General features: G+C 42.9%; 1 protein-coding gene across 1 annotated transcript in view; it reads left to right on the top strand.

The window, feature by feature from the left end:
* Positions 1-2,043: 2,043 nt before the first annotated feature.
* Positions 2,044-24,638, top strand: part of ect2 (epithelial cell transforming 2) — a gene marked incomplete at its 5' end in the record, with an annotated part of 40,588 nt that continues 17,993 nt past the window's right edge. The window contains 16 exons of the mRNA XM_079244508.1: positions 2,044-2,176; positions 6,591-6,670; positions 7,738-7,830; positions 10,032-10,214; positions 10,426-10,515; positions 10,593-10,700; positions 11,709-11,782; positions 13,249-13,379; positions 13,528-13,643; positions 13,784-13,846; positions 16,786-17,011; positions 17,488-17,612; positions 21,658-21,777; positions 21,859-21,927; positions 23,946-24,056; positions 24,533-24,629. Coding sequence (XP_079100634.1) covers positions 2,044-2,176; positions 6,591-6,670; positions 7,738-7,830; positions 10,032-10,214; positions 10,426-10,515; positions 10,593-10,700; positions 11,709-11,782; positions 13,249-13,379; positions 13,528-13,643; positions 13,784-13,846; positions 16,786-17,011; positions 17,488-17,612; positions 21,658-21,777; positions 21,859-21,927; positions 23,946-24,056; positions 24,533-24,629 — 1,819 coding nt within the window. The remainder of the gene's footprint in view (positions 2,177-6,590; positions 6,671-7,737; positions 7,831-10,031; positions 10,215-10,425; positions 10,516-10,592; positions 10,701-11,708; positions 11,783-13,248; positions 13,380-13,527; positions 13,644-13,783; positions 13,847-16,785; positions 17,012-17,487; positions 17,613-21,657; positions 21,778-21,858; positions 21,928-23,945; positions 24,057-24,532; positions 24,630-24,638) is intronic.

Below are 24,638 nucleotides of genomic sequence, written 5' to 3' on the forward strand. Positions count from 1 at the left end.
CAACAGACATATATATACTTACACCCATATTTACAAAATATTACATAAATATCTATCTACTTATAATATTCCTTATATTCCTGGTTTAGTTAGTAGCAGATCAATAACTTGATCTGGTATAAAAACAGCACCTTAGAGAGGCAGAGAAAGCCAAAAAGAAAACAAAAAATTCTGTCCTAACAAAGGTTTGTTCCACAACATAAACATCCTAAAGACGGAGAGAATTGTTTGCATGCCGGAGAAGTGGCAGAACCAGCTAATGGAGGAATTTAAAACAAGAGGATGTAAGGTGGAAAATGGAAACAGTTTATCTAAAGGTTGGATCAGCTTTACTCCAAATCAGTCTACATGTAAGCATTTTACTTTGATCTGAATAAAAACTGATGTAGTGCCGCAGTCGTACAGCATTTTGATGATGTTTTGCTTCATTCAATTACATGTCTTAGATTCTAACAGGATTTTGTTGCAGATCACAAAAGTGGGAGGTACATGTATTTTTTACAATGCAGATGTCGAGATGTGCAGGATAACCATCTGACTTGTTCCTGAGAGCCCTGTGGCTTCAGCTTGGCATAACAATAAATGTAAATAAGCCTTGGCAAAGGAATAATGGGAGTTTTTTTCATGAACTTTTTTATGGTATTGCCATCTAAGACGATGATGTGGAATAAAGTCTTACCTTGCTGAGATCCAGTAAGAACATAAGCCTGAATATCTCCAGCTGATATGTGGACAAAACATATGTAGCATCTTTACAAAGTTACAAAAACACATCCAAGATAGTATGATATTCACTGTAAAAGAAAAGATTAATTTTCCTAAAAAAAAAAAAAAAAACTCATGCAAACTAAGAGGGCAAGTAGATCACCTTCAGTTAAAAATAGTACTTTGCAGTCACTGAAATACTTAAAGATAAAGCAATTCTGTAGTGCAAGTATTTTATTTATTTATTATTTACCTTTTATTAATCTATTAACTATATAACTTAATAACTTCTCTCTTCTTATCTGAATTAGTTTTTTTGTTTTGTTTTGTTTTGTTTTTAGCTGCATTTGCCCTCCATGCCTCCATACATGTTTATGATTTTAGCTGAAGTCGTTGTAAATAGTTCAATGATTGACGGAGTACCGTAAGAATTGCGCATGTGTACAATGCGCATCTTGATTTGAATGAACGGACCAATCAGAGATCTCGCTGGACTGACGCTATGTGCGTCCCGTTGCTCTTAGCCAATCACAGCGCAGCCTCGCTGTTCACCTAGCTTTTTGAATTAAGCTCAGCCTGCAGCCTGACACCCTGTTTTCCCCGCATCTGGCGTAGAAAGCTGTCAACAAACTAAAGAAGACAAGAGTTTGAGCTGTTCTCACGGGTTTGGATCATGGAATTGTCCGATTATTAGCTATTACCGGAGAGATGTTCCTGTTTCTTTGGAAGTTTGTGGCTTGAAGAGGAGTTTTCAGGAATCTAAATTGGCTCGTTAGCCTGGAGAAGGTAACTGGTTAGCGACCAGTGGAACTCCATTTGCTCATTTTCTCCTATATTTTTTATTAAAAGAACCCAAAAGTCAAAGCAGTCGGTAAGTTTGGTGTGTTACTTTCTAAAGTTTTGATCTTGTTATTGAACGTTAAAGATAATAATCACAAGGTTAGCTGGGCGAACGCGGTAGCTAAACCAGCTAACTGGTTTAACTGGGATGTCTCTGAGTTGCCACAGCTGTTTCAGGCATGTTGTCATGTTTAGTGGGAGCATGTCATGACAAATAAACATTAAAGAAGAAACACCAGTTTCAGGAATCTGTTGCTTTCTTTTTTAGCCACAATAATCTCATCCTGTACAGATCACCTGCAGAGACCATAGTAAGATTGGTAAAAGCTGCTTTGTGTTTATTTTCACAATTAAACAAGAAGTTTACTCTCCTCAACCTAGTTTTATTTATTTTTTTTTTTTTTACCATTACCTTATATGTTGTGCTAACCCTTCTCCCTGTGTTTTGTTTGTCCTAACCACCAGTGTGGAGAGCTTGGTGCCTCCTGGGCTCCTGGCATGGCTGACAGCAGCATTGTGACTTTAGGGACTGCTCGCAGCCTGTTGGTGGATTCTTCAGTCTGTGACTCCAGGATTGTTGAAACCACCAAGGACCACACATTTCTGGGCATGACATGTGAAGATGGGGGAGGTGAGTCAGCAAGGGTCACAACGTTTCCTTCCGTCCTCTCATTTATCTTCCGTTTTGTCTGAATACCTGAAGAGGCAGAAAAGACCATGTTGGGGCCTCCTGAATATTTAACATGTGAAAGACCAAACCCCACCAGTCATCCTTCTTTTTAGTTTACAGCTACTAATAAAATATAGACAAGTTGTGTTTATCCACTTCATTAACTCTCCTGTAACTCCTCTCACTGAGTGGAGTGAACATCTGCTGTATATGATGTCTACAGCCGGACATATGACGGCATGTCACAGAGAATAAACTGTTTTCCAAAGAGCAGACGTATTAATGATGCACAGGAGATAAAGGGTTAGTCTCCCCAGAGAGGAAAACTCCTTAACAACAACAAATAAAACAACCCAAACACACAATAAAAGCTCCATTAATTTAGTTTCAAAATCCATTTTAAATAAATAAACACTTTATTTGTCCCAGAAGAAACAAACATTTTCAGGCTTGCAGGGTCACTCAGCTAGTCAGTAATTTTCTTAACAGTTTAGTCCAACTCAGGATCGTGGGAAGCTGGAGCCTTTCCCAGTAGTCACTGGGCGAAAGGCAGGGTACACCCTGCACAGCTGCCTGCAGGGTAATGGGATAAAAGAATGATGAACTATGCAATGTCTCATAGGGATGGCAAAGTGGTGGAAAATGCACCATGAGATGTGTCATACAGGCGATGTTACAGTGAAACACTTACAGCCTGTTCATCTGGCTGTTGTTGAAAACTCTGTCTTCAAACAGAAGACATTTATTTTCTGGACCGAGTTGGATGATGTGACCAGTTTTTATGAACATGGACCGCCTGTTTGCACTCTGCTCTAAAGATCATGATGCACTGAAGGGAGGATAAAACATGTTGGGAGAAGTTTGAAGTGATGTAATTATTTGGCTCTGATGCAGAAACTCAACCAGTTTCCGCAGTTTGCAGCTTTAATAAACAACATCCAACCTGTGCAAAATCTGCCTCATTTGTGCACACAGATTGCATATTGTGTGCATGACTAAATGAGTACACGAACAAGTATGTCATAATCTCCAGATCCAGTCATCTGGATTGCTGTCAGGCGGTGAGAAGGATGCCTTCTGGGTGCAACAGTTGCACAGCGTTGATCTGAAGGAGACCTTTTCTGTTGTATTTTTTATTCTTCCTTTGGAAAGCCAAACATAATCTCTATGCAAACAAGAAATCCTGCTTTTAAACAGATAACAACACACTCCTGATAAAGATTAGTGATTTTAACTTTGTAGTTAACCGAGGCTCAGTGGTTCATGCGCGCTGAGGTCTGGACTTTGACCTTGTTGTTGCAACTTTTCTTTTACTCTTCTGGTCCGGATATTTCTACTGTCTACATGCTTTGGCCAAGCTCTGTCTGTCAGAGGGGTGGCCCCACATTTGACTCTACAACAGTGGTTAAAAACTTATTTTCCCTGAAGACTTCATGAGATAAAATAGCTGTGGACTCCGCACCCGCCCCGTTTTAACGCCGCGCTTGCTTTTACACTTCCTTTAGCTGCTTCTTACCATAAATTAGACATTCTGGCGGAGTCTTTTCATTTGATTTAAAGCTGGTAAAGTTAAGACTTTACCAACAGCGTTTTCTCTTATAATAAGGTTAAGTCACCTGCAGTGTGGCGTTTCAGACACGTCTCATTAATCAAACGATGTTTTGAGACTCCCAAACACTGTTTCCATGGGAACCAAACACCCAGATGATTAAAAAAAACTGAAGCGGATACAACTCAACTCGTCTGTGTGTGTGCATGTCGGTCATTTAAATCACACGGGCTCTGAACGGGGAAGCCCTCGGGGACCCCCTATGCTCTTTGGGGGATCCCAGGCTGGGAACCACTCCTCTAGGATAGTTGGGCATGCAGGGGAATTTGCGCTTGAAGGATCAGACGTAAGATGTCGAAGTTCTGTGGCTGTGAAACGAACCCAGTTTGCAGCTTCTGTGCTGCGTGTTTGGTTCTGGACTGGATGTACAGTTCCATGTTTGGTTTTCCTAAACATGGCAGTGGTTAACTCTTGTCTGACGGACATTGTTCCAGAAGTTTTCCCAAGGAAGGAAGAAGGATTAAAAATATGCAAATATTTGATGTTGTGTAAAAGTTGTGCAGAGTTGTCTGTTATATTTTGCAAGTTTTTCAACATTCTTGTCTTCCTTATCAGCCCTTCAGGCTTTAGGAAGAAGCAGTATTCAGAACTATGGTGGCATGTTTAACATTTTTCAGCCGTTTGTCATTTCTTTGACAAACTTTAGGCCAAGTTCCCACTACAAGATTCTGATTATTGTATACACAATAAATATTGTATACTACGCAATAAATCACCATTTGATCCTTGACAAAGTTTCACACTCTCCAGTACTTTTTCACAAATTAGATCAATCTTTTATATACAGATAAATGTTGTATATGTGTGTTGCAGCAGATGTGGATGTCATGGGAATTATTTTCAAACTTGATTCTGATAGAAGGAAAATACTGCGTGTTTTTTATGCTACAGGAACATGTGACAGATTAAAGAAAAATAAACTAGAGCACCAGCAGACAAAGGCAGGCTCAACTTAATGCAACCTTATTTATTTTTTTCTCATGTAGACTGTTTTACTGATGCATGTTTTGATTGTAAAAAGACTATTTTCACACCAGAAAACATACTTTTAAGTGGAAAATGTCAGATATAAACGTACATCTTTCACAAAGAGAAAATCACAAAGTTAAAGCAGCTCTATGATGATATGTCTAGTTTTCTGACCTTTCTACAGTGTTAGTGTTGAATACTCACCAGACATATGACTGTCACCGTTCTTTATCACCTAAACGCATGTTTGAGTTTTCCAGCACTCTATGTTCAGTTTCCATGACGACGGAAATGATTGGATTTTAGAAAGTTTTTTCTATTTTGCACTTTTATGGACGTCCCGGGGAGGGACCTGGTGATTGGTCATCTTCTCGAGGTTGTGCACGTTCACAAGAAGAAAGCCACGCCCACCTTCACTGCTCAGTATAACTACTCCTAGCAGCTGACCAATCAGACACAGGCAGGTTGCGGAGCTTCCTCTGTTCGCTTGTTTCTAGCAGAGGCTGATCTGAGAGGATCAATACAACATGAATGAAGGGGTTTGTGGAAAAATGCTTGGTTATTTCTTTACTCCCTGATTGCATATTAAAATAAATTAAACTGAAATGTGCATCATAGACACTTTAAATAGTTTTAGATGTTTAAATAATGAATGAATTTACACTTTGCATAAATAAACCCTCTGCTGCGTGTTGTGGCGTTCCAGACTCCCCGTCGTGCACTAAAACCTTGTAATGCACGGCTCCTTGTTGTTTAAGCCTTAGTTATCAATAATGATATGCAAATGGGATAGACTGATATTTTTAAATGTTTTTCTGCTCTATATGGTCAACTGCACACAGTCAGCTGTTTTTATTTAGATATATCTTATCATTTTTATTTAAATGATATGAACTAGATGTCAGTTTATTAGTGAAACAGGATGACTCCCTTATCAGACTGATTTGTTGATTGATTATTTTTTTAAATGCTTTGTAAAGCTCTGCAGAGCAAAGGGAGCTTTTCTGCACACAGTTCATACAAGTTAGAAGTTGAGTCAGTAAACTAGTTTTCTTCTGCAGCAGAGTGTTTCCTTTCTTGCATTATATTTACCTGATAAACTACGAGGTCGCCTCACACCACACACACAAGCAAATAACGGAAAAACTTGGCACATTTAGTCCAGAGATGTTCGTACCGTCTGCCTTGGTTCAGACAGATCTGAAATGTAGGTGCATGATGTCTTACGTTGACGTGTCTTGGCTATTGCATCTCTACATCCTCCCTGATCCATTGGTTGATTGACGGGTCTTACCACACATCGGGGATACTGTCCTCCACGGGACACCAGACAGCAGGGTGTTTAGTTCTCCTCTGCTGTCTGAAAAACCTGAGACATGACCTACGAGACACCACACAGCAACATCATGTGACCCTGCTAACGAAGGGAAGTAGCTGAAACGAGGTAAAAGGCCGGCATCACTTTTACATGGTTTCTTTTTCTCCTCGTGTGGTCACACAACGTTCTCTGTGTTCACACTCAGCGAACAGAAACGATGTGAAGCTGGTTCTGCACCGGCAGCGTTCAGCTGCTGGGAGGAGATGATAAAGTTAGAGAGGATAAAGATGGAACTCTTCCCATCAGGATATAATGTCTGTGTAGAGTAGAAGGAGTGTGTCCTTGTGTCAGGTGTGAGTTACTCTCCTGGTACCTTTTCTACAACATTTTGAAAAATGCTTCCCTGTCTTTTGACAGGGATGTTTTTGTTTGTTTGTTTGTGTCCCCCCTCTTAATATTTTTTCCTCTTTTCCTGTCAGATGTGCTGCCAAAAGTAGAGACACGGGTTGTTGTGGTGGGAGAGGCGGGCCGTAACGAGGCGCTGGTCAAAGCCCTGCAGGTACGTCGTTCCTCTGGTTACCCTGCTATCTACCCTTGTTCTTCCTGTGAGTTTAATCTTCTCCGTCTTATTTTCAGTTTGACATTAGCCTCTCTAATGTCTCCTTGTCTTCTGTCATTCTTTATTGATCCTAAAAGGATTTTTCCTTTGCATCATAAATGGTTAGGAGTCTTTCAGAAAGCAGTCATTATGAAAAGTAATTTCCTAAAGTTGTTGCAGTGGGCAGTAATGGCCTCACGTATCGTTCACTGTTGCCATGGAGCTGAAGAGGCATTAGGACAAATATTGGTCAGTAATGGTCAGTATCCCTTTGGTCGGACCACTTTTAGTGCCTAGCACACACATATCTCCATCTCCTTTGCACGGACCGTCTCCTGCTCTCAGAGGCAGTTCTCCAGCTTCTTTGGACCCCAGGCAACATTTCATAACTTCCTGGATGGGATAGAAATGCTGGAAATCTTCTGTAGATCCCCTGAAGGGTCAGAAATCCATCAGTAACCCACAGCCGCTGCAGATGATGTCAGTAATGGTGGTTTTAAGTTTTAAGGGTCACCGAGGTGTGGAAGCTTTTATGTTTTCTGTGGAAGAGCAGCTAGAATGACCTTCGCCTCATCTGCATTAACTTTGGAGGGATTTCAGCTTAAATCATTAGTTTCTTCTGTAGCAGAGCCCCCCCCAGTCCCATCTGTCTACGGCGGCGTCGGGAACTCCCAGGTGACCCGTCTGACTGCCCGCCAACGTCTCTGTCAGCACACAGGAAAAAGGAGCATTTCTTTCTTCTCTCTTTCTTCTTCTTCTCCCTCCAGGGGACTTGAAACATGTTTTCTTCTTCTTCTCCCCAGTCGACCGCCTCTAAACTGTGTTTGAAGTCACCACCTTTACAAGGACACGGACCCCCACCCCATCTCGTTCACATGCTCCTTTCTGCCTCCATTAACTCTGCTCTCCTTCCTTTTGTCCCTCATTTGCATTTTTTCTCAACTTTCTGCTGTTTTTGTTCAGTTTCTTCTTCTTGTCCTTATGATGCCAGTGTTTGACATCCGCTTCTTATTGGTTGGTTTTTCCAGGCCATCCGAGTGATGGAGGTGCCTGTGGTAAAGATAAGAGGAGGCGAAGTGGGTGCCGAGGAGAAAATGATGATAAAATCTATAGTCAACATGGTACAGTACGGTGCAGCGCCTGCCTCTGTGTGCCTGTCTGACACCTTGCTGGGGATCTGGGGAAAGGGTGTCCTACGTCTTAATTCCCACTGGGTGCTAATGTAATCACTGCATGACTAACCCACTGGAGAGGAGTGTATATGTGGGTCGTCGTAGATGAGATCTGGGCGAACATCAACGCAGATCTGACGTTTATAACGTGCATGTTAACGCAGAAACATAAAAGACTAAACTTCTACATTTACTGGGAAGTTTTCTTTCAGAAGCGTTGATGTTCGAGCATCTGTTTAAAAATATTCTGGTTTGTAAAACAAGTTTATGTTATTTGTCTGTAAATCTGGATTTGTGCTGTTTTGTTTTGGCAACATGAAGCAGAGGGACAGGCCCAGCTTGGATGAGCTCAGACCACCACAACAAAAACACACTCCTGGTGACCACGTCTAAGTTATTAACATCTACGTGACGTTTAGCTTTCTGATGCTACTTATGATCTCTGTCACGGTCCAACTCGTCCAGTCGGCGCCTGTCTCTGCTTCTGCCTTCGTCAGCTTGTCTTAAGTCTGTTTCTGAGGTGATTTTAATAATCATGAGTAATAATGACTGATCAACACATTTCCCTCTGTCTACTGCTATCTGTCGCTAACAGCAGCTCAGCTGATGGTCTGCCTTAAATACAGATCTGTTGGTTAATAACCTGAGTGACTTAAATGATAAAAATATGTAAAATAACCTCTTTTTTTCTTCATAATGTTTATTAAAATAGAATTTCAAGCAGTTTTAGTGTCACTTCTGTAGACTTGAATATGAAGTACCTGGCTGGCGCTTCATTCGGACGTTTTCACAGTTGTGTAAATATGTAAAAAAGAAAACGAGGAAGACAGAAACCAGTAGACAACACTGCAGGATGAGCTGGTGGGCTTTGCTTATGAGACATGCCGGCCCGCTAAAGGCCCATCTACACTCTGCACAGAGGGCAGGGGCGGACAGACAGCTTAGTTTGTGGGCTTTGGGTGTAGTTTGGCCCGTTATGGAAGAGCTTAGCTATCATCACTCGCAGAAAACGGATCAATACAAGAAAACGGCAGCAGTACCACAGAGTTGTGTAGCTGACCCTCCAATATGAACTTGGCTAATATTTCAGTCCCATTAAAACCAGGAAAGGACCCTGCACTTCCATCCAGTTACCGTCCAATTTCAGTAATAAACATAGATCTCACAATAATCAGCAAAGCTCCAGTCAGAAGGATAGAAAAAATAACCCCTTCCGTTATCCACCCTGATCAGACAGGCTTTATGAAAGGTAGACATTTCTATACTTACATGCGCTGATTAATTAACATAATAGATTATTCATTCATTAATTCATTTTCTGAACCGCTTAATCGGATTCAGCGTCGCGGGGAAGCTGGAGTCTATCCCAGCTGTCTCTGGGTGAAAGGCAGGGTACACCCTGGACAGCTCGGCCATAGATTATTCAACTCTACACAATCCTAAATCCAAAGTTATTTCTTTAGATGCAGAAAAAGCATTTGACCGTGTAAACTGGACATTTTTATTTGCAACTTTAAATGAATTTGTGTTTCATCATTTATTGACTGGATAAAAATATTATATAACAACCCGACTGCATGTGTGAAGACTAATGACCAAACTTCTCCAAGCTTCTGCTTACAGAGAGGCACCAGACAGGGCTGCCCACTTTCTCCATCACTCTTTGCCATTTTTATCGAACCCCTGGCAGCTGCCATAAGACAAAACCCAGAAATCAAAAGAATTCAAGCTAAAAATATTGAACATAAAATTAGTCTTTATGCAGATGACGTTTTATTTTTCCTTCACAACTCACAAACATCTCTTTCTCAGACAATCACACTCATTAATAAATTCTCTTCAATATCAGACTATTCTATTAACTGGTTAAAGACTACAGCAATGTCCATTGACTGTGACTTTAAGAACATCTCTAACACCACTATACAGTCAGGAAATATTCGTTATTTAGGTATAATAATCTCTCCCAGACTAACCGAATTAATAACGTTAAATTACAGAAAAAACCATCTCTGCTTCTGCCTTTTTCATCTTGTTCATGATGAGATCCTTTTGAGCTGAAATGAACACGGCATTTTGTCCACATTGATCTGCTTTCCACCCTGTTTCACGCAGACGTTCGGTTCCATGTAACATTTTGCTCCTTTCAGGACATCAAGACTCCGTTTATAAAGACGGATCATGCGGAGAAGTTTGCAGATGAAGAGAACGCCAACTTCGAGACGGTGTTTGTCCTGATGGAGTTTGACTCTGCGGAGTACAACTACCTCTACAAGCACGATAACCGCATCGTCGGGCCTCCCATCATGCTGCACTGTGCTGCAAAGAAAGAAGTGAAGTTTCATTCATGTTTATTTATGCAGCATCTGGTTCCTAAAAGTTCCAAAAAAATCCGTTTTTAACCCCGTATAGTCATTCATCTATTGCCTCGTCATGCTCTAAGCTTTGTGAAGTATACTAAACATCTAGTTGTAAGAAAGACATGATTAAATAGTAAATTTATTAGAAGTTTTTTATCACACTTTGTTCTTCCTCTCTTCGCAGCCTTTGCTGTTTTCATGCCGTCCTCTTTACTGCACGAGCATGCTGAACCTGTCGCTGTGCTTCACTGGCTTCAGAAACAAGGAGGAAATGGTAGAAACACTCTTCACCCAGCTCATCACCATCTCTGCAGAGTATCTGCAAACTAAACCAATCTGTTGTTCATGCAGAAGAACCTGGTGAATCTGGTCCATCACATGGGGGGAATAATCCGGAAAGACTTCAGCACAAAGGTCACTCACCTCGTGGCTTACTCCACTCATGGAGAGAAATACAAGGTGTGTGGCGTCTCTTTCACACACCTTCACACACCTCTTCTCATTTGGCTGCTTTGGTTTTCTTCTCTTGGATTTTTTAATGAATCTTTGTCCTACACGTAGTTTGTATGTTTATCTCCCCAAATGTCAGTGTGTGTTCTGTGTTCCTGAAAGGAAGACGCTGAAAACGATCCGGTTTAACGACGTTGAAGGAAGAATCCTCTCCTCTGATTGGCTCTGATCTGATTACACGGCTTGTTGCTGTGATTGCCACCAGCTAATCAATATCCACACATCTTGATCCATTTTACGGTTAGAAATAAGGGTGGGACTTGATTTAAAAAAAAAAAAAAAAAAAAAATCTAATTATTTACAGACTTTGTAATTAAATAATCTCGATTTATCGCGTTTTAATTGCATAACAATATTTTTTTCATTTAAATGGATTTTAAGTGATTATTAAATCAATTAATAGAAAAAGAGATTACTGTCATAAACTCGAGCTCTATTAATATCTGGAAAATGTTTGATTTTAAAACAAAATGGAAAACATCTCAGGCCCAAAGTTAAATACTGTAACTAACAGCTCCAGTTATTCTCTAACTAAGAGTCTACAACGCAGTAATTTTCCCGTTACAGCATCTCAGATGACGTCATGGTAGATGTTATAATCCAGCCTTGTGCGACTCGGATCAGGTGTTTGTGTCAAATAGCCTTTTGCTTCTGGCGTGTCCGGATTTCCAAGGTTAATGGTGCTAAGATTTGGCATCGTTCCTGGTTCCTGGCCTGACGTGTACAGAAGCGTGCTCTTGGCATGGGATGGGTAACTGGTGGGTTAAACTGGGTGGAGGTCGGCGCTCCCGCAGCTTGATGCAAACCGCAAACTGTCTCTGTTTCTGAAGTAGAAAATATTTCTGTCTGCCGTGTTTTATTTGTGTGAATAGTAAATGAATGGTTCTTTATAAATAATAAATGTCTCTATTTAATCCTCTGTCTCACACACTTATGAATAACTGTTTTTTGTCTCAGCTGGCAGTGTGCATGGGGACTCCCATCCTCACTCCGTTGTGGATTCAGAAAGCCTGGGAGAGAAGAGACGACCTGTAAGTGGAAAATCTTTGTAAAATGTTGTTTTGAGGTTCGAAAACCTTTTAGAAATCTTCATTTCTGACTAAATAACTTCCATTTGCTCATTTATTGGAGGGAGAAAATGTTGCCATGTTGCATATTGTCTGTGAAAGATTGTCTTCCTTTAGTTGTATGAGAATAAACGTTAGAATTACTGGTAATTATCATGTTATTGATTGTTCTGTACATGTTATTACAATATTGGTTGTTAATGTTTGTGGTCTTTAGTAGATCATCGGTTGTTACTACGTTATTACCACGTTACCATGGTCAGTTATCCGTAGATGCTGATGTTATCGGTCTTTATTATATTTTTGATCGTAGTTTCTAAGTTGATGATGTGGTCGTTACGTCATTGGTGGCTAACTGGTCTGGACTGGATGGGCACCAATAATGAAGCGTTTTAACCATTTTAACCAATTTTTACTGACTTATTTTAGGGTTAATTTTAAAGTTATTTTATTTGCTTTTAAGTCTTGCTTGACCCGACCCCTCAGAGTTTCAGCAACCCCCCCCTCCCTCCTCCTCCCCCCTCTCAGGTCAGCTGATCAGCTGTTGCTCGGGATCCTCAGGATAAACAGGAAAGTGATGAGGAACTTGTCTGTAGTGACGAATGTGGAATAACCTTCTGCTCCACATCAGACCCCTCCTCTTTAGTTTGAGCTCTCTTCTTTCCTCCGTGGCCTCTGACCCCCCTTCAGATGTAGATATTTATGTTTACTGGATCTAGGCCTGTCACAATAAGTCAGTTAATCACACAATAAGAAAAAGTGCGGATGCAAAATCTTTCTCACTCCGAGCGAGTGCTGCATTTGTTTTCGGATGATCTTAACTAAACACGACAACACAAGCAGCTTCCATCTGAACTTAAAACACAATCGTGATCTGCAGTTTTATCTCAGCTGGGAATAAAAATACATAAATAATCTGCCTGGATGAACATACATGTTAATAAAGGGCTATTCCACAGCTTTACAATGACATGAAAAACGACATTCTACCATTCCAGCTCTGGTCCAGTCCACACATGTCTCCTTATATGAGCTGACCGTAGACGATGTAACTGTGTTACACGGTGGTCAGAGACCAGATGTTCCAGATAAACACGTTGCTAAAACCAGAGGAGAAAATCTGATGTGTTTTAACAGACTGGGGACTGGATCGGCATTAACTAGTCTGCACATCCAGCTAAATGTTATTTAGAAATCAAAGTATGTTGATCTATGAAAGTGTGTACTTGCATTGTTATGGCTTTATTGTTATTTTAGATGAAAATGGTCTCAAAATGACAACAATAATCGCTCAGAGCAATATTATCATCTATCACAATAATCGCATGGCAGAATGTGTTACGGTGACCCGCCTAGACGTCTCACTTTAAACTGCTGACAGTCGGCTTGGATGTTTGACACTAACCTTGTTTTTTCTTGTTCTCTTTTAGGGATTTTCATGCGAGCGACGAAGAGTTTCGAACCAAGTTCAAAGTTCCTCCTTTCCAAGACTGCATTCTGAGTTTTTTGGGTTTTTCAGAAGAAGAGAAGGCCAACATGGAGGAGAGGACTCTGAAACATGGTTTGTGTCCTGACACGCAGGTAGACATGCTGTTCCTGGTTACAGCCACTGAGCTGGGACTGCATGAGGTCTGCAACATCACATGTGGGGTCGAGGAGGTCTTTCGATCCACCCAGTCTTGCACTGATCTGTTTTTCCGTTTGTGAAGGGGGGAAGTACTTTGAGGTTGGAGACGAGAGATGCACACACATGGTGGTGGAGGAAAACTCTGTGAAGGACCTGCCGACGTCGCCATCCCAGAAACTGTTTGTGGTGAAACAGGAGGTAAAGCCCTGCTGGTGCTCTGCTACCACCACGTTACTGATGTCAGCAGCCACATGGAGACCTCCTGCAGCTGCATGGCACACTGTAGCCTCCACCTTGTACCAGGTTGAGTAAAGATCTCTGTTTCTGTCTTGTGCCAGTGGTTCTGGGGAAGCATCCAGATGGATGCTCGGGCTGGAGAATCCATGTACCTGTATGAAAAGGTGAGTACAGCCCATGGAAGCTGTCTGTGATCATGTCAAAGTGAAGACTGTGGAGCTGCTTCTTTTAGCTGGTTTTCCACGATCTGGACGTTTTACTGCTAGATTTTTACTGAAATGTCTGCATGTGACATCATCTCTTCTGGATCAATAAGTCCTGAACCGAGTCCAGTTGTTACAGCAGGGTAGAGTTTCACACATCAGTCAGATCAGCGCCGTCTGTCGGATCAATGTCCTCCCATATCGGGGTCAAATTTCTTTCTTTCTTGTTTTTTCCTTCTTTCTTTCTTCGAATAAATTGAAAATGTATTTATAATAAATTATATTCTAAATGAATATTATTGACACAGTGATCAGTGAGAATTCCAACACCAGCTGGCTGAATTGGTTTTGTTTATACAAACATATAGTTTAGTTAAATCACTGTTATATCACTCCGTTATGGGCGTCACCATAGCAACGCATTGGTCAGCTGGCTTTAGACAGGTGAGTGAGAGAAACCGTCTTTTGTTTCAGCATAAAAACTACATCGAGGCCTTTCCTTCAGCTCATTTAGCAAGTTTAGTCAAAATAACTAAACATTTAAGTTGTTTACTGGGTGGGACCGTGGTGTGAGCAGATGCACAGCGTGGTGTTTCTAGAGACATTAACCATCAAAACCCCGTAAAGCACAGCTCCTCGTTGTTTAATTCTTAAAATAAATCACAGTTAACAGTTTAAGGAACGTAAAAACTTGTGAGTAATAAACCGTCTCATAAAGTAAGATGGTGAAATAAATAACAGTCCAACACCTGCAGCATGTGAGGTAAAGCTGCAGCAGGACAAGACCGTTTCCTTCTCTCCGGACGCTCGTACTCTCATCTCCGTTTCCTTCTCTCAGCGCTCGTACTCTCATCTCCGTTTCCTTCTCTCCGGACGCTCGTACTCTCATCTCCGTTTCCTTCTCTCCGGACGCTCGTACTCTCATCTCCGTTTCCTTCTCTCCGGACGCTCGTACTCTCATCTCCGTTTCCTTCTCTCCGGACGCTCGTACTCTCATCTCCGTTTCCTTCTCTCAGAGCGCTCGTACTCTCATCTCCGTTTCCTTCTCTCCGGACGCTCGTACTCTCATCTCCGTTTCCTTCTCTCCGGACGCTCGTACTCTCATCTCCGTTTCCTTCTCTCCGGACGCTCGTACTCTCATCTCCGTTTCCTTCTCTCAGAGCGCTCGTACTCTCATCTCCGTTTCCTTCTCTCCGGACGCTCGTACTCTCATCTCCGTTTCCTTCTCTCAGAGCGCTCGTACTCTCATCTCCGTTTCCTTCTCTCAGAGCGCTCGTACTCTCATCTCCGTTTCCTTCTCTCCGGACGCTCGTACTCTCATCTCCGTTTCCTTCTCTCCGGACGCTCGTACTCTCATCTCCGTTTCCTTCTCTCCGGACGCTCGTACTCTCATCTCCGTTTCCTTCTCTCCGGACGCTCGTACTCTCATCTCCGTTTCCTTCTCTCCGGACGCTCGTACTCTCATCTCCGTTTCCTTCTCTCCGGGCGCTCGTACTCTCATCTCCGTTTCCTTCTCTCCGGACGCTCGTACTCTCATCTCCGTTTCCTTCTCTCCGGACGCTCGTACTCTCATCTCCGTTTCCTTCTCTCAGGGCGCTCGTACTCTCATCTCCGTTTCCTTCTCTCCGGACGCTCGTACTCTCATCTCCGTTTCCTTCTCTCCGGACGCTCGTACTCTCATCTCCGTTTCCTTCTCTCCGGACGCCGTACTCTCATCTCCGTTTCCTTCTCTCCGGACGCCGTACTCTCATCTCCGTTTCCTTCTCTCCGGACGCTCGTACTCTCATCTCCGTTTCCTTCTCTCCGGACGCTCGTACTCTCATCTCCGTTTCCTTCTCTCCGGACGCTCGCACTCTCATCTCCGTTTCCTTCTCTCCGGACGCTCGCACTCTCATCTCCGTTTCCTTCTCTCCGGACGCTCGCACTCTCATCTCCGTTTCCTTCTCTCCGGACGCTCGTACTCTCATCTCCGTTTCCTTCTCTCAGGACGCTCGTACTCTCATCTCCGCAGATCTGAGCTCATATCTATAAGTGCTGAGTAATGTCTGCTCTTTGGGTAGAAACAAACCTGCCTGAGTGTGTGTTTAGACTAACAAGTGAGAAATGATTAGATGTGTTAGGGGGAGGGTTGCTGCAGGAGAAACTATAAATCCCGGTAATTCTAGAGTTACATTGGTAAATAAGCCAGAATTAGTCGTAGATGTCCACCTCCTGAACCGATGAACTGACTTTATAGCAAACCAACGACTTGTCAGATACAGTAAAAACACATCGCAGCTGTTGTGGGAAGAAGTCTGTCAATGACGAGGAGTCTGGTTCTGAAGTAAAAAAGTTTATTCAACAGAAATTAATAAAGTACAGAATAATACAAATTGCAATTTGGACAGACGGTCCAGAGATCTGACGGGGCAGAAGTCTGGAACGCTCTAACAGAGTCTCGGGCTGAACCATCCTTTTACCCTCTCTTAAGGGTAAAACTTGTCTGCCTTTCATCTATGTTACTCTAAACAAGAAACGTCTGTTGTTACCTTTAACCCTCTTTAAGGAAGAGAGTGTTCCTACTAATCAGATCCCAGATGTCTGAATGCAGACATGTCAGATCTACGCATTGCTATGTCTGTAAAGGGGAATAAGCAGACACTGTGGAACTAAACTTGAGGTCCTAAGTTCATTATGACCTTTTCAGAAAGCCCACAATGCCACAATCAGAAATGAACATACGCTCGGACTATGAAATATATGGAACTATAAGTCAGAACATAGAATTTCCACGACAGCAGCCTTGTGTAAAAATATGCTAATCCCTGAACGATGCTGGTTTTCACACGTTTTAGCTGTGTCACACCTGGCAGAAACGAGGATTATATTGGCGGTTTGTTTTTGTGATTTTTGTGCTGCAGAACGACAGCCCAGCCATGAAGAAGGCGGTGTCCCTCCTCTCCCTCACCACCCCCAACAGTAACCGCAAGCGTCGGCGTCTCAGAGACACGCTGGCTCAGCTCACCAAGGAGACGGAGATCTCCCCCTTTCCCCCGCCACGCAAAAGGCCGTCAGCAGAGCACTCCCTGTCCATCGGCTCTCTGCTGGACATCTCCAACACCCCGGAGACGTGCAAGGCCTTGACAGGTTAGAGTCAGAGAACTCCTGTTCCCTCCTGAAGCTCTTCAGCCGCTTCCATGGAAAGCTGAAAATGTCCCTCTGCGCTTGTGTTAACGGCTGGTTGTTTCTGTTTCATGAGAGAACTGTGCACAACTGTCCTTCCCAGACACGGTAGTAGCAGACAGTTCTGTGAGCAGAAATAGAGTGAGAAGAAGGAAAACCGGAGAGAGGAGAAGTAGGTCAGACAGGGAAGAGAGGAGGAGAAGGTCCCGCCTGGGTAAAAATACCAGTCAACAAACTAATGAAGGGCCACAGCGAGGATCCCGTGCAGGTCAGGTTTTAACAAACATTCAGTCCATCAGTTTGAAGCAAACAGCTGGTGGAGAATAAAAACCCAGTTCTGAGCTCAGTTTCAGTGTCAGCAACCTGTCAACATGTTGGGTAGGTCTTCTTCTCCCTGACGTTGTGCTTCAGCTGCTTCACATCTCTCCGTCTTCCTTCAGAGACTTCCAGACCGTCCAAGAGTTCCACGCCGGCTCTGTCCAAGCCGTCGGCCCGCTGGCAGGTCTCCAAGGAGCTCTACCAGACGGAGAGGAACTATGTCGACATTTTAAGCACCATCCTACAGGTGTGTGTGTGTGTGTGTGTGTGTGTGTGTGTTGGATGGCTGTGTGTGTGTGTGTGTGTGTGTGTGTGTGTGTCTCAGATGGTGAGTTGGGAAGAAAAATGGCTGTTTTCTGTGTTGTTTTTTATTTCCGGTCTGTTTATCTTCATTCTTAGTTTCAGCCCACAGTTCTGTGCTGACGTGCACCCCACCCCCCCCGCCCCACCCCACCCTGACCCGTCGTTAGCACTCACGCTGCCTCTAGAGGTGAAAAGGAATCCTCTGATGTGACGCTCCGAGTATAAAGGAGGGTTTCGTACCTGAACCTCCCAGTGAAGCTGACTGCAGCTCCAACTGTAACGGTACCACCAGGAGGTCATGTGACCCAGTCATCACAGATCCGGATAATGCCGTCCTTATGCCTCGTACGTAAACAGCGAGACTTGGTTTACTGGAATAAAAGCCAAACAGAAGACTGGCTGGAGAATTCCAGGATTCTGATTAGGATCATTAGAAACAGTTTCTGTTTTTCTAACCAGCTGCTGCTTTTCTTAACTCGTCCGTCTCATTCTGAATGGAACGTACGGTAGGCCAAGATCACCACAGGTAGGGCTGGTTGGGGTTTCCTTCGCCACGTTGTCCCCCGACACGCCCCCTCTTCCTCCTCAGATACGTCGTGTGTGAAAAGTCTGGTTTCTTCTCCGTCCTGCCAGTTTTACCAACTCAGCTCAGGATCCGATGGACCTGCTGTGGCCCGGAGAGACCTGGAAGCGTGTTCGGAGATTGATGACTTTTCCACGTTTACAGTAAAAACTTTCTGTCCGTCAGCCCGATGATGGAAAATATAGTCCAGTAAAACCATCAGGCGCAAACAGCAGAGTAAAGTAGTCACATGTTTACTGATTTATCACCTTTCAGGATAAAAATCATGAAGTTGTTCACAGTGAAACCCAAAACAAGCAACGCACAACCTAAAAGAAATAAAACCAAAGTAAAAGGACGTTTTTAAAAAAGCGTTTTAGCTACCTTTTAAAATAGATGAAGCTGAGAGGAAGTGTGTGTGTGTGTGTGTGTGTGTGTGTGTGTGTGTGTGTGTGTGTGTGTGTGTGTGTGTGTGTGTGTGTGTGTGTGTGTGTGTGTGTGTGTGTGTGTGTGTGTGTGTGTGTGTGTGTGTGTGTGTGTGTGAAGGTGATTATTCTGTGGTGTGTGTTTTTGTTGTGTGAAGGCGTTATTTTAATAGGCAGAAACTTTTTTCATGTAAAGCCCTTTATTATTGTGTTGTGAAGTTGGAAAGTAAAGGGTTGTGTGTTCTACATCTTAATATCAGTCATGGGGATGGTGCTTTCCTAGTACCAGTACCAGTACCAGTCTTGGTACCAGGAAGATGGTACTTTCCTAGTACCAGTACCAGTCTTGGTACCAGGAAGATGGTACTTTCCTAGTACCAGTACCAGTCTTAGTACCAGGAAGATGGTACTTTCCTAGTACCAGTACCAGTCTTGGTACCAGGAAGATGGTACTTTCCTAGTACCAGTACCAGTCTTGGTACCAGGAAGATGGTACTTTCCTAGTACCAGTACCAGTCTTAGTACCAGGAAGATGGTACTTTCCTAGTACCAGTACCAGTCTTAGTACCAGGAAGATGGTACTTTCCTAGTAGCAGTACCAGTACCACTCCTGGTACCAGGAAGATGGTACTTTACTAGTAGCAGTACCAGTACCAGTCTTAATACCAGGAAGATGGTACTTTCCTAGTACCAGTACCAGTACCAGTCTTAGTACCAGGAAGATGGTACTTTCCTAGTACCAGTACCAGTCTTAGTACCAGGAAGATGGTACTTTCCTAGTACCAGTACCAGTACCAGTCTTAGTACCAGGAAGATGGTACTTTCCTAGTACGAGTACCAGTACCAGTCTTAGTACCAGGAAGATGGTACTTTCCTAGTACCAGTACCAGTCTTAGTACCAGGAAGATGGTACTTTCCTAGTACCAGTACCAGTCTTAGTACCAGGAAGATGGTACTTTCCTAGTAGCAGTACCAGTCTTGGTACCAGGAAGATGGTACTTTCCTAGTACCAGTACCAGTACCAGTCTTGGTACCAGGAAGATGGTACTTTCCTAGTACCAGTACCAGTCTTGGTACCAGGAAGATGGTACTTTCCTAGTAGCAGTACCAGTCTTGGTACCAGGAGGATGGTACTTTCCTAGTAGCAGTACCAGTACCACTCCTGGTACCAGGAAGATGGTACTTTACTAGTAGCAGTACCAGTACCAGTCTTAATACCAGGAAGATGGTACTTTCCTAGTACCAGTACCAGTACCAGTCTTAGTACCAGGAAGATGGTACTTTCCTAGTACCAGTACCAGTCTTAGTACCAGGAAGATGGTACTTTCCTAGTACCAGTACCAGTACCAGTCTTAGTACCAGGAAGATGGTACTTTCCTAGTACGAGTACCAGTACCAGTCTTAGTACCAGGAAGATGGTACTTTCCTAGTACCAGTACCAGTCTTAGTACCAGGAAGATGGTACTTTCCTGGTAGCAGTACCAGTCTTGGTACCAGGAAGATGGTACTTTCCTGGTAGCAGTACCAGTCTTGGTACCAGGAAGATGGTACTTTCCTAGTACCAGTACCAGTCTTAGTACCAGGAAGATGGTACTTTCCTAATAGCAGTACCAGTCTTGGTACCAGGAGGATGGTACTTTCCTAGTAGCAGTACCAGTCTTGGTACCAGGAAGATGGTACTTTCCTAGTACCAGTACCAGTCTTGGTACCAGGAAGATGGTACTTTCCTAGTACCAGTACCAGTCTTAGTACCAGGAAGATGGTACTTTCCTAGTACCAGTACCAGTCTTAGTACCAGGAAGATGGTACTTTCCTAGTAGCAGTACCAGTCTTGGTACCAGGAAGATGGTACTTACCTAGTAGCAGTACCAGTCTTGGTACCAGGAAGATGGTACTTTCCTAGTAGCAGTACCAGTCTTGGTACCAGGAAGATGGTACTTTCCTAGTAGCAGTACCAGTCTTGGTACCAGGAAGATGGTACTTTCCTAGTAGCAGTACCAGTCCTGGCACCAGGAAGATGGTACTTTCCTAGTAGTAGTACCAGTCTTGGTACCAGGAAGATGGTACTTTCCTAGTAGCAGTACCAGTCTTGGTACCAGGAAAAATGTACTTTCCTAGTAGCAGTACCAGTCCTGGTACCAGGAAGATGGTACTTTCCTAGTAGCAGTACCAGTCTTGGTACCAGGAAAAAAGGTACTTTCCTAGTACCAGTACCAGTCCTGGTACCAGGAAGATGGTACTTTCCTAGTAGTAGTACCAGTCTTGGTACCAGGAAGATGGTACTTTCCTAGTAGTAGTACCAGTCTTGGTACCAGGAAGATGGTACTTTCCTAGTAGTAGTACCAGTCTTGGTACCAGGCAGATGGTACTTTCCTAGTAGTAGTACCAGTCCTGGCACCAGGAAGATGGTACTTTCCTAGTAGCAGTACCAGTCTTGGTACCAGGAAGATGGTACTTTCCTAGTAGCAGTACCAGTCTTGGTACCAGGAAGATGGTACTTTCCTAGTAACAGCACCAGTCCTGGTACCAGGAAGATGGTACTTTCCTAGTAGTAGTACCAGTCTTGGTACCAGGAAGATGGTACTTTCCTAGTAGCAGTACCAGTCCTGGCACCAGGAAGATGGTACTTTCCTAGTAGCAGTACCAGTCTTGGTACCAGGAAGATGGTACTTTCCTAGTAGCAGTACCAGTCTTGGTACCAGGAAGATGGTACTTTCCTAGTAGCAGTACCAGTCTTGGTACCAGGAAGATGGTACTTTCCTAGTAACAGCACCAGTCTTGGTACCAGGAAGATGGTACTTTCCTAGTAGCAGTACCAGTCTTGGTACCAGGAAGATGGTACTTTCCTAGTAACAGCACCAGTCCTGGTACCAGGAAGATGGTACTTTCCTAGTACTGCCTGTGTAACTGAGGTGGTATGTGATGTAAACGTCTTTACTTAACGTGTGTGTACCAGCCAGCTGTGTGAGTGTGAACCTGAATATTTTCATGTCTGTTTTCAGCTTTTCAAGCATCCGCTGGAGAAGGAGGGGCAGGTGGGGGGGCCCATCCTGGCCCAGGAGGAGATGAAGACCATTTTTGGCAGCATCCCGGACATCTATGAGGTTCACACCCGGATAAAGGTGCGGTGTTTCTCAGCCGTACCAGACGCAGTGTGAGGTGGATGTAAGTTGATAAGTAATGCTGAGGTGTTTGTTCACCAGAACGACTTGGAGGAGCTCCTCACAGACTGGTCCGAAACCAGGAGTGTTGGAAACATCTTTCTCAAATATGTAAGTTCACACATTAAGGCCGCCACGATATGATTTTGTCCCAATTCGATCATGATTTTTTTGGTGCCGATTGGATTTAAATTGCGATTCTCACCATTCTTTGATATTGCTGAATTTTGTAGATTAAAAACAACAAAAAAAAGAAACAAAACTTATTTTGTTCGTCATTTTTCTTAATTTCAAAGAGGAAAAAACAACAAAGTAGCCAAAACATCATTCTGATGATATAATGCACAAAAAGACGAGTAAAAAGATTAATAAAAATGACAAAAAAAATGATAATGAATCATTTTTATTTATTAAAAAATCTCTTTAAAAAAAAAAAAAAATTATATTTTAAACTTTTGAAACAAAAAAGTAACGATATTTGATATTTTCCGATTTTGCACATTTTTAGTTCTTGTTCCTTTTTTAAGTCTCCAGTTATCTGAGTGACTGTTGTAAATTCAGCCTTTTCTTTAACAATGTTACAATACTAAAATATCAGTAAATACAGAGTAATAAACTTAAAGTCAATCCCAATAAACTGGTAAAAAGCAATAAATTAATAAAAATGAAATAAATAAATAAAAGTACACAGAGGACACACAACTCACGCAGTGCTAAAAGCCAGAGAATAAAAGTGAGTCTTAAGACGAGACTTAAAACACTCCAGGCTCCACTCCATGGGGGGGGCAGGGCGTTCCACAGAAAAGACCCCGTCCCCCCAAGTTTTAAGCCTCGTCTTTGGGACCATAAGCTGGAGCTGACCTCTGACCTCAGAGCGAGGTCGAGTATAAAATTGGATGAGATCAGAACTATATTTAGGGGCCAGTTCATTTAATGTCTAAAAAACAATAAAATCCTAAAATCAGCTCTAAAACCAACAGGAAGCAAAGACGCAAGAATCGGGGAGATGTTTTCACGTTTTTTAGTTCCTGTTAAGATGCGCGAAGCAATCACACAAAAGCCTCAAAAGCTTCACAAGGCTTCATCGACCCATCTCTACATTTTACTGAAGCTGGACTAGAAGTCCCTGGATCCACTGGCTTTCTTCTCCTTCACGTCATTAAATGTTTGTTCTTCCAGCTGTTCACACAGCTGCAGGTAACTTCATGATGTAGATACCTGCAGCTGCAGGTAACTTCATGATGTAGATACCTGCAGCTGCAGGTAACTTCATGATGTAGATACCTGCAGCTGCAGGTAACTTCATGATGTAGATACCTGCAGCTGCAGGTAACTTCATGATGTAGATACCTGCAGCTGCAGGTAACTTCATGATGTAGATACCTGCAGCTGCAGGTAACTTCATGATGTAGATACCTGCAGCTGCAGGTAACTTCATGATGTAGATACCTGCAGCTGCAGGTAACTTCATGATGTAGATACCTGCAGCTGCAGGTAACTTCATGATGTAGATACCTGCAGCTGCAGGTAACTTCATGATGTAGATGCCTGGAGCGAGTAAGTGTCTGTTGCAATAATCAGGTCATTACTATCAGACAAAGTCTCAAAGTGCTAAACAGACACAAGCGTCCTGCTCAGAGAGTCATTGAGGTTTGTTTTAAAGGTTTCATTTTTTATTTTATTTTATTTAAATCAAATATGGGAAAGGGTCAGAAAAAAAATATAAATAAAATCAATGAATATGATTGACCTTTATGTGTTGGTCCTGTGTGTGTGTGTGTGTGTGTGTGTGTGTGTGTGTGTGTGTGTGTGTGTGTGTGTGTGTGTGTGTGTGTGTGTGTGTGTGTGTGTGTGAGAGAGTGAGTGAGAAGTTCTGTTTGCAGCTTTGTGGTAAATCTTACTGTTTTTTGTTTTTTGTTTTTAAATCTTGAAAATTAAAGAGAAAAAATCTGATTCCAGATACATGAAAGATGCAGGAAAGGTTTCAGATGTTGAGCTTATTTCTTCTGCTGAGTCTCAGATGTGATCGGTGTGATGATTTATTACAGCTGAGCGACAAAGATGACTTTAACTGGAGCTGGAGTCAGTTTCTCTCTCCTGATCCATCATCTTCATCTCTCCCTCTACAGTCCAATGAGCTGGTGAAGGCCTACCCTCCTTTTGTCAACTTCTTTGAAATGAGCAAAGAGACGATTGTTCGATGTGAGAAACAAAAACCACGTTTCCACGCTTTCCTGAAGGTAAGACGTTTCAGCGTGGACTGAAGTTTCTCTCCCGTCTGAAACGACGTCACCTTTATATAAACTGACTGGAACGGCAGCGACACAGAGAAGGAAGTCTGACATGATCCTTTAACCCTAAAAACTCCAGATGCTCTTCAGGAACGGCGGTGTGTAACTCTGTGGGGTAAATTGTGACGATATCTGATACTTAATCTGGTCTACGGAGGTTTACAATCCAGACACATGTAGTGTTTATTCAGAGACTCTAGATGGTAAATCCACCATTATTTATCACATCTTCATCACCATGACAACCATGTTGCTAAGAGACCTCTATTTTCACCTGGACATGATGATGAAGACACTTCCTGTCAGACGGACTAAAAAATAAAAATGGCTTTGAGTTAAATATTTTATATTGGACGACCAACTTCATTTTCCAGCAGCATACACACCGTCTCTCACACACACACACGCACACCTTGTTTGTCCAGATCAACCAGGCCAAGCCGGAGTGCGGCCGACAGACGCTTGAAGAGCTGCTCATCAGACCGGTGCAGAGACTACCGAGCGTCGCTCTCCTTCTGAACGGTGAGACGC

The sequence above is a fragment of the Telmatherina bonti genome, assembly GCF_933228915.1.
Source record: "Telmatherina bonti genome assembly, chromosome: 8".
Classification (NCBI taxonomy): domain Eukaryota; kingdom Metazoa; phylum Chordata; class Actinopteri; order Atheriniformes; family Telmatherinidae; genus Telmatherina; species Telmatherina bonti.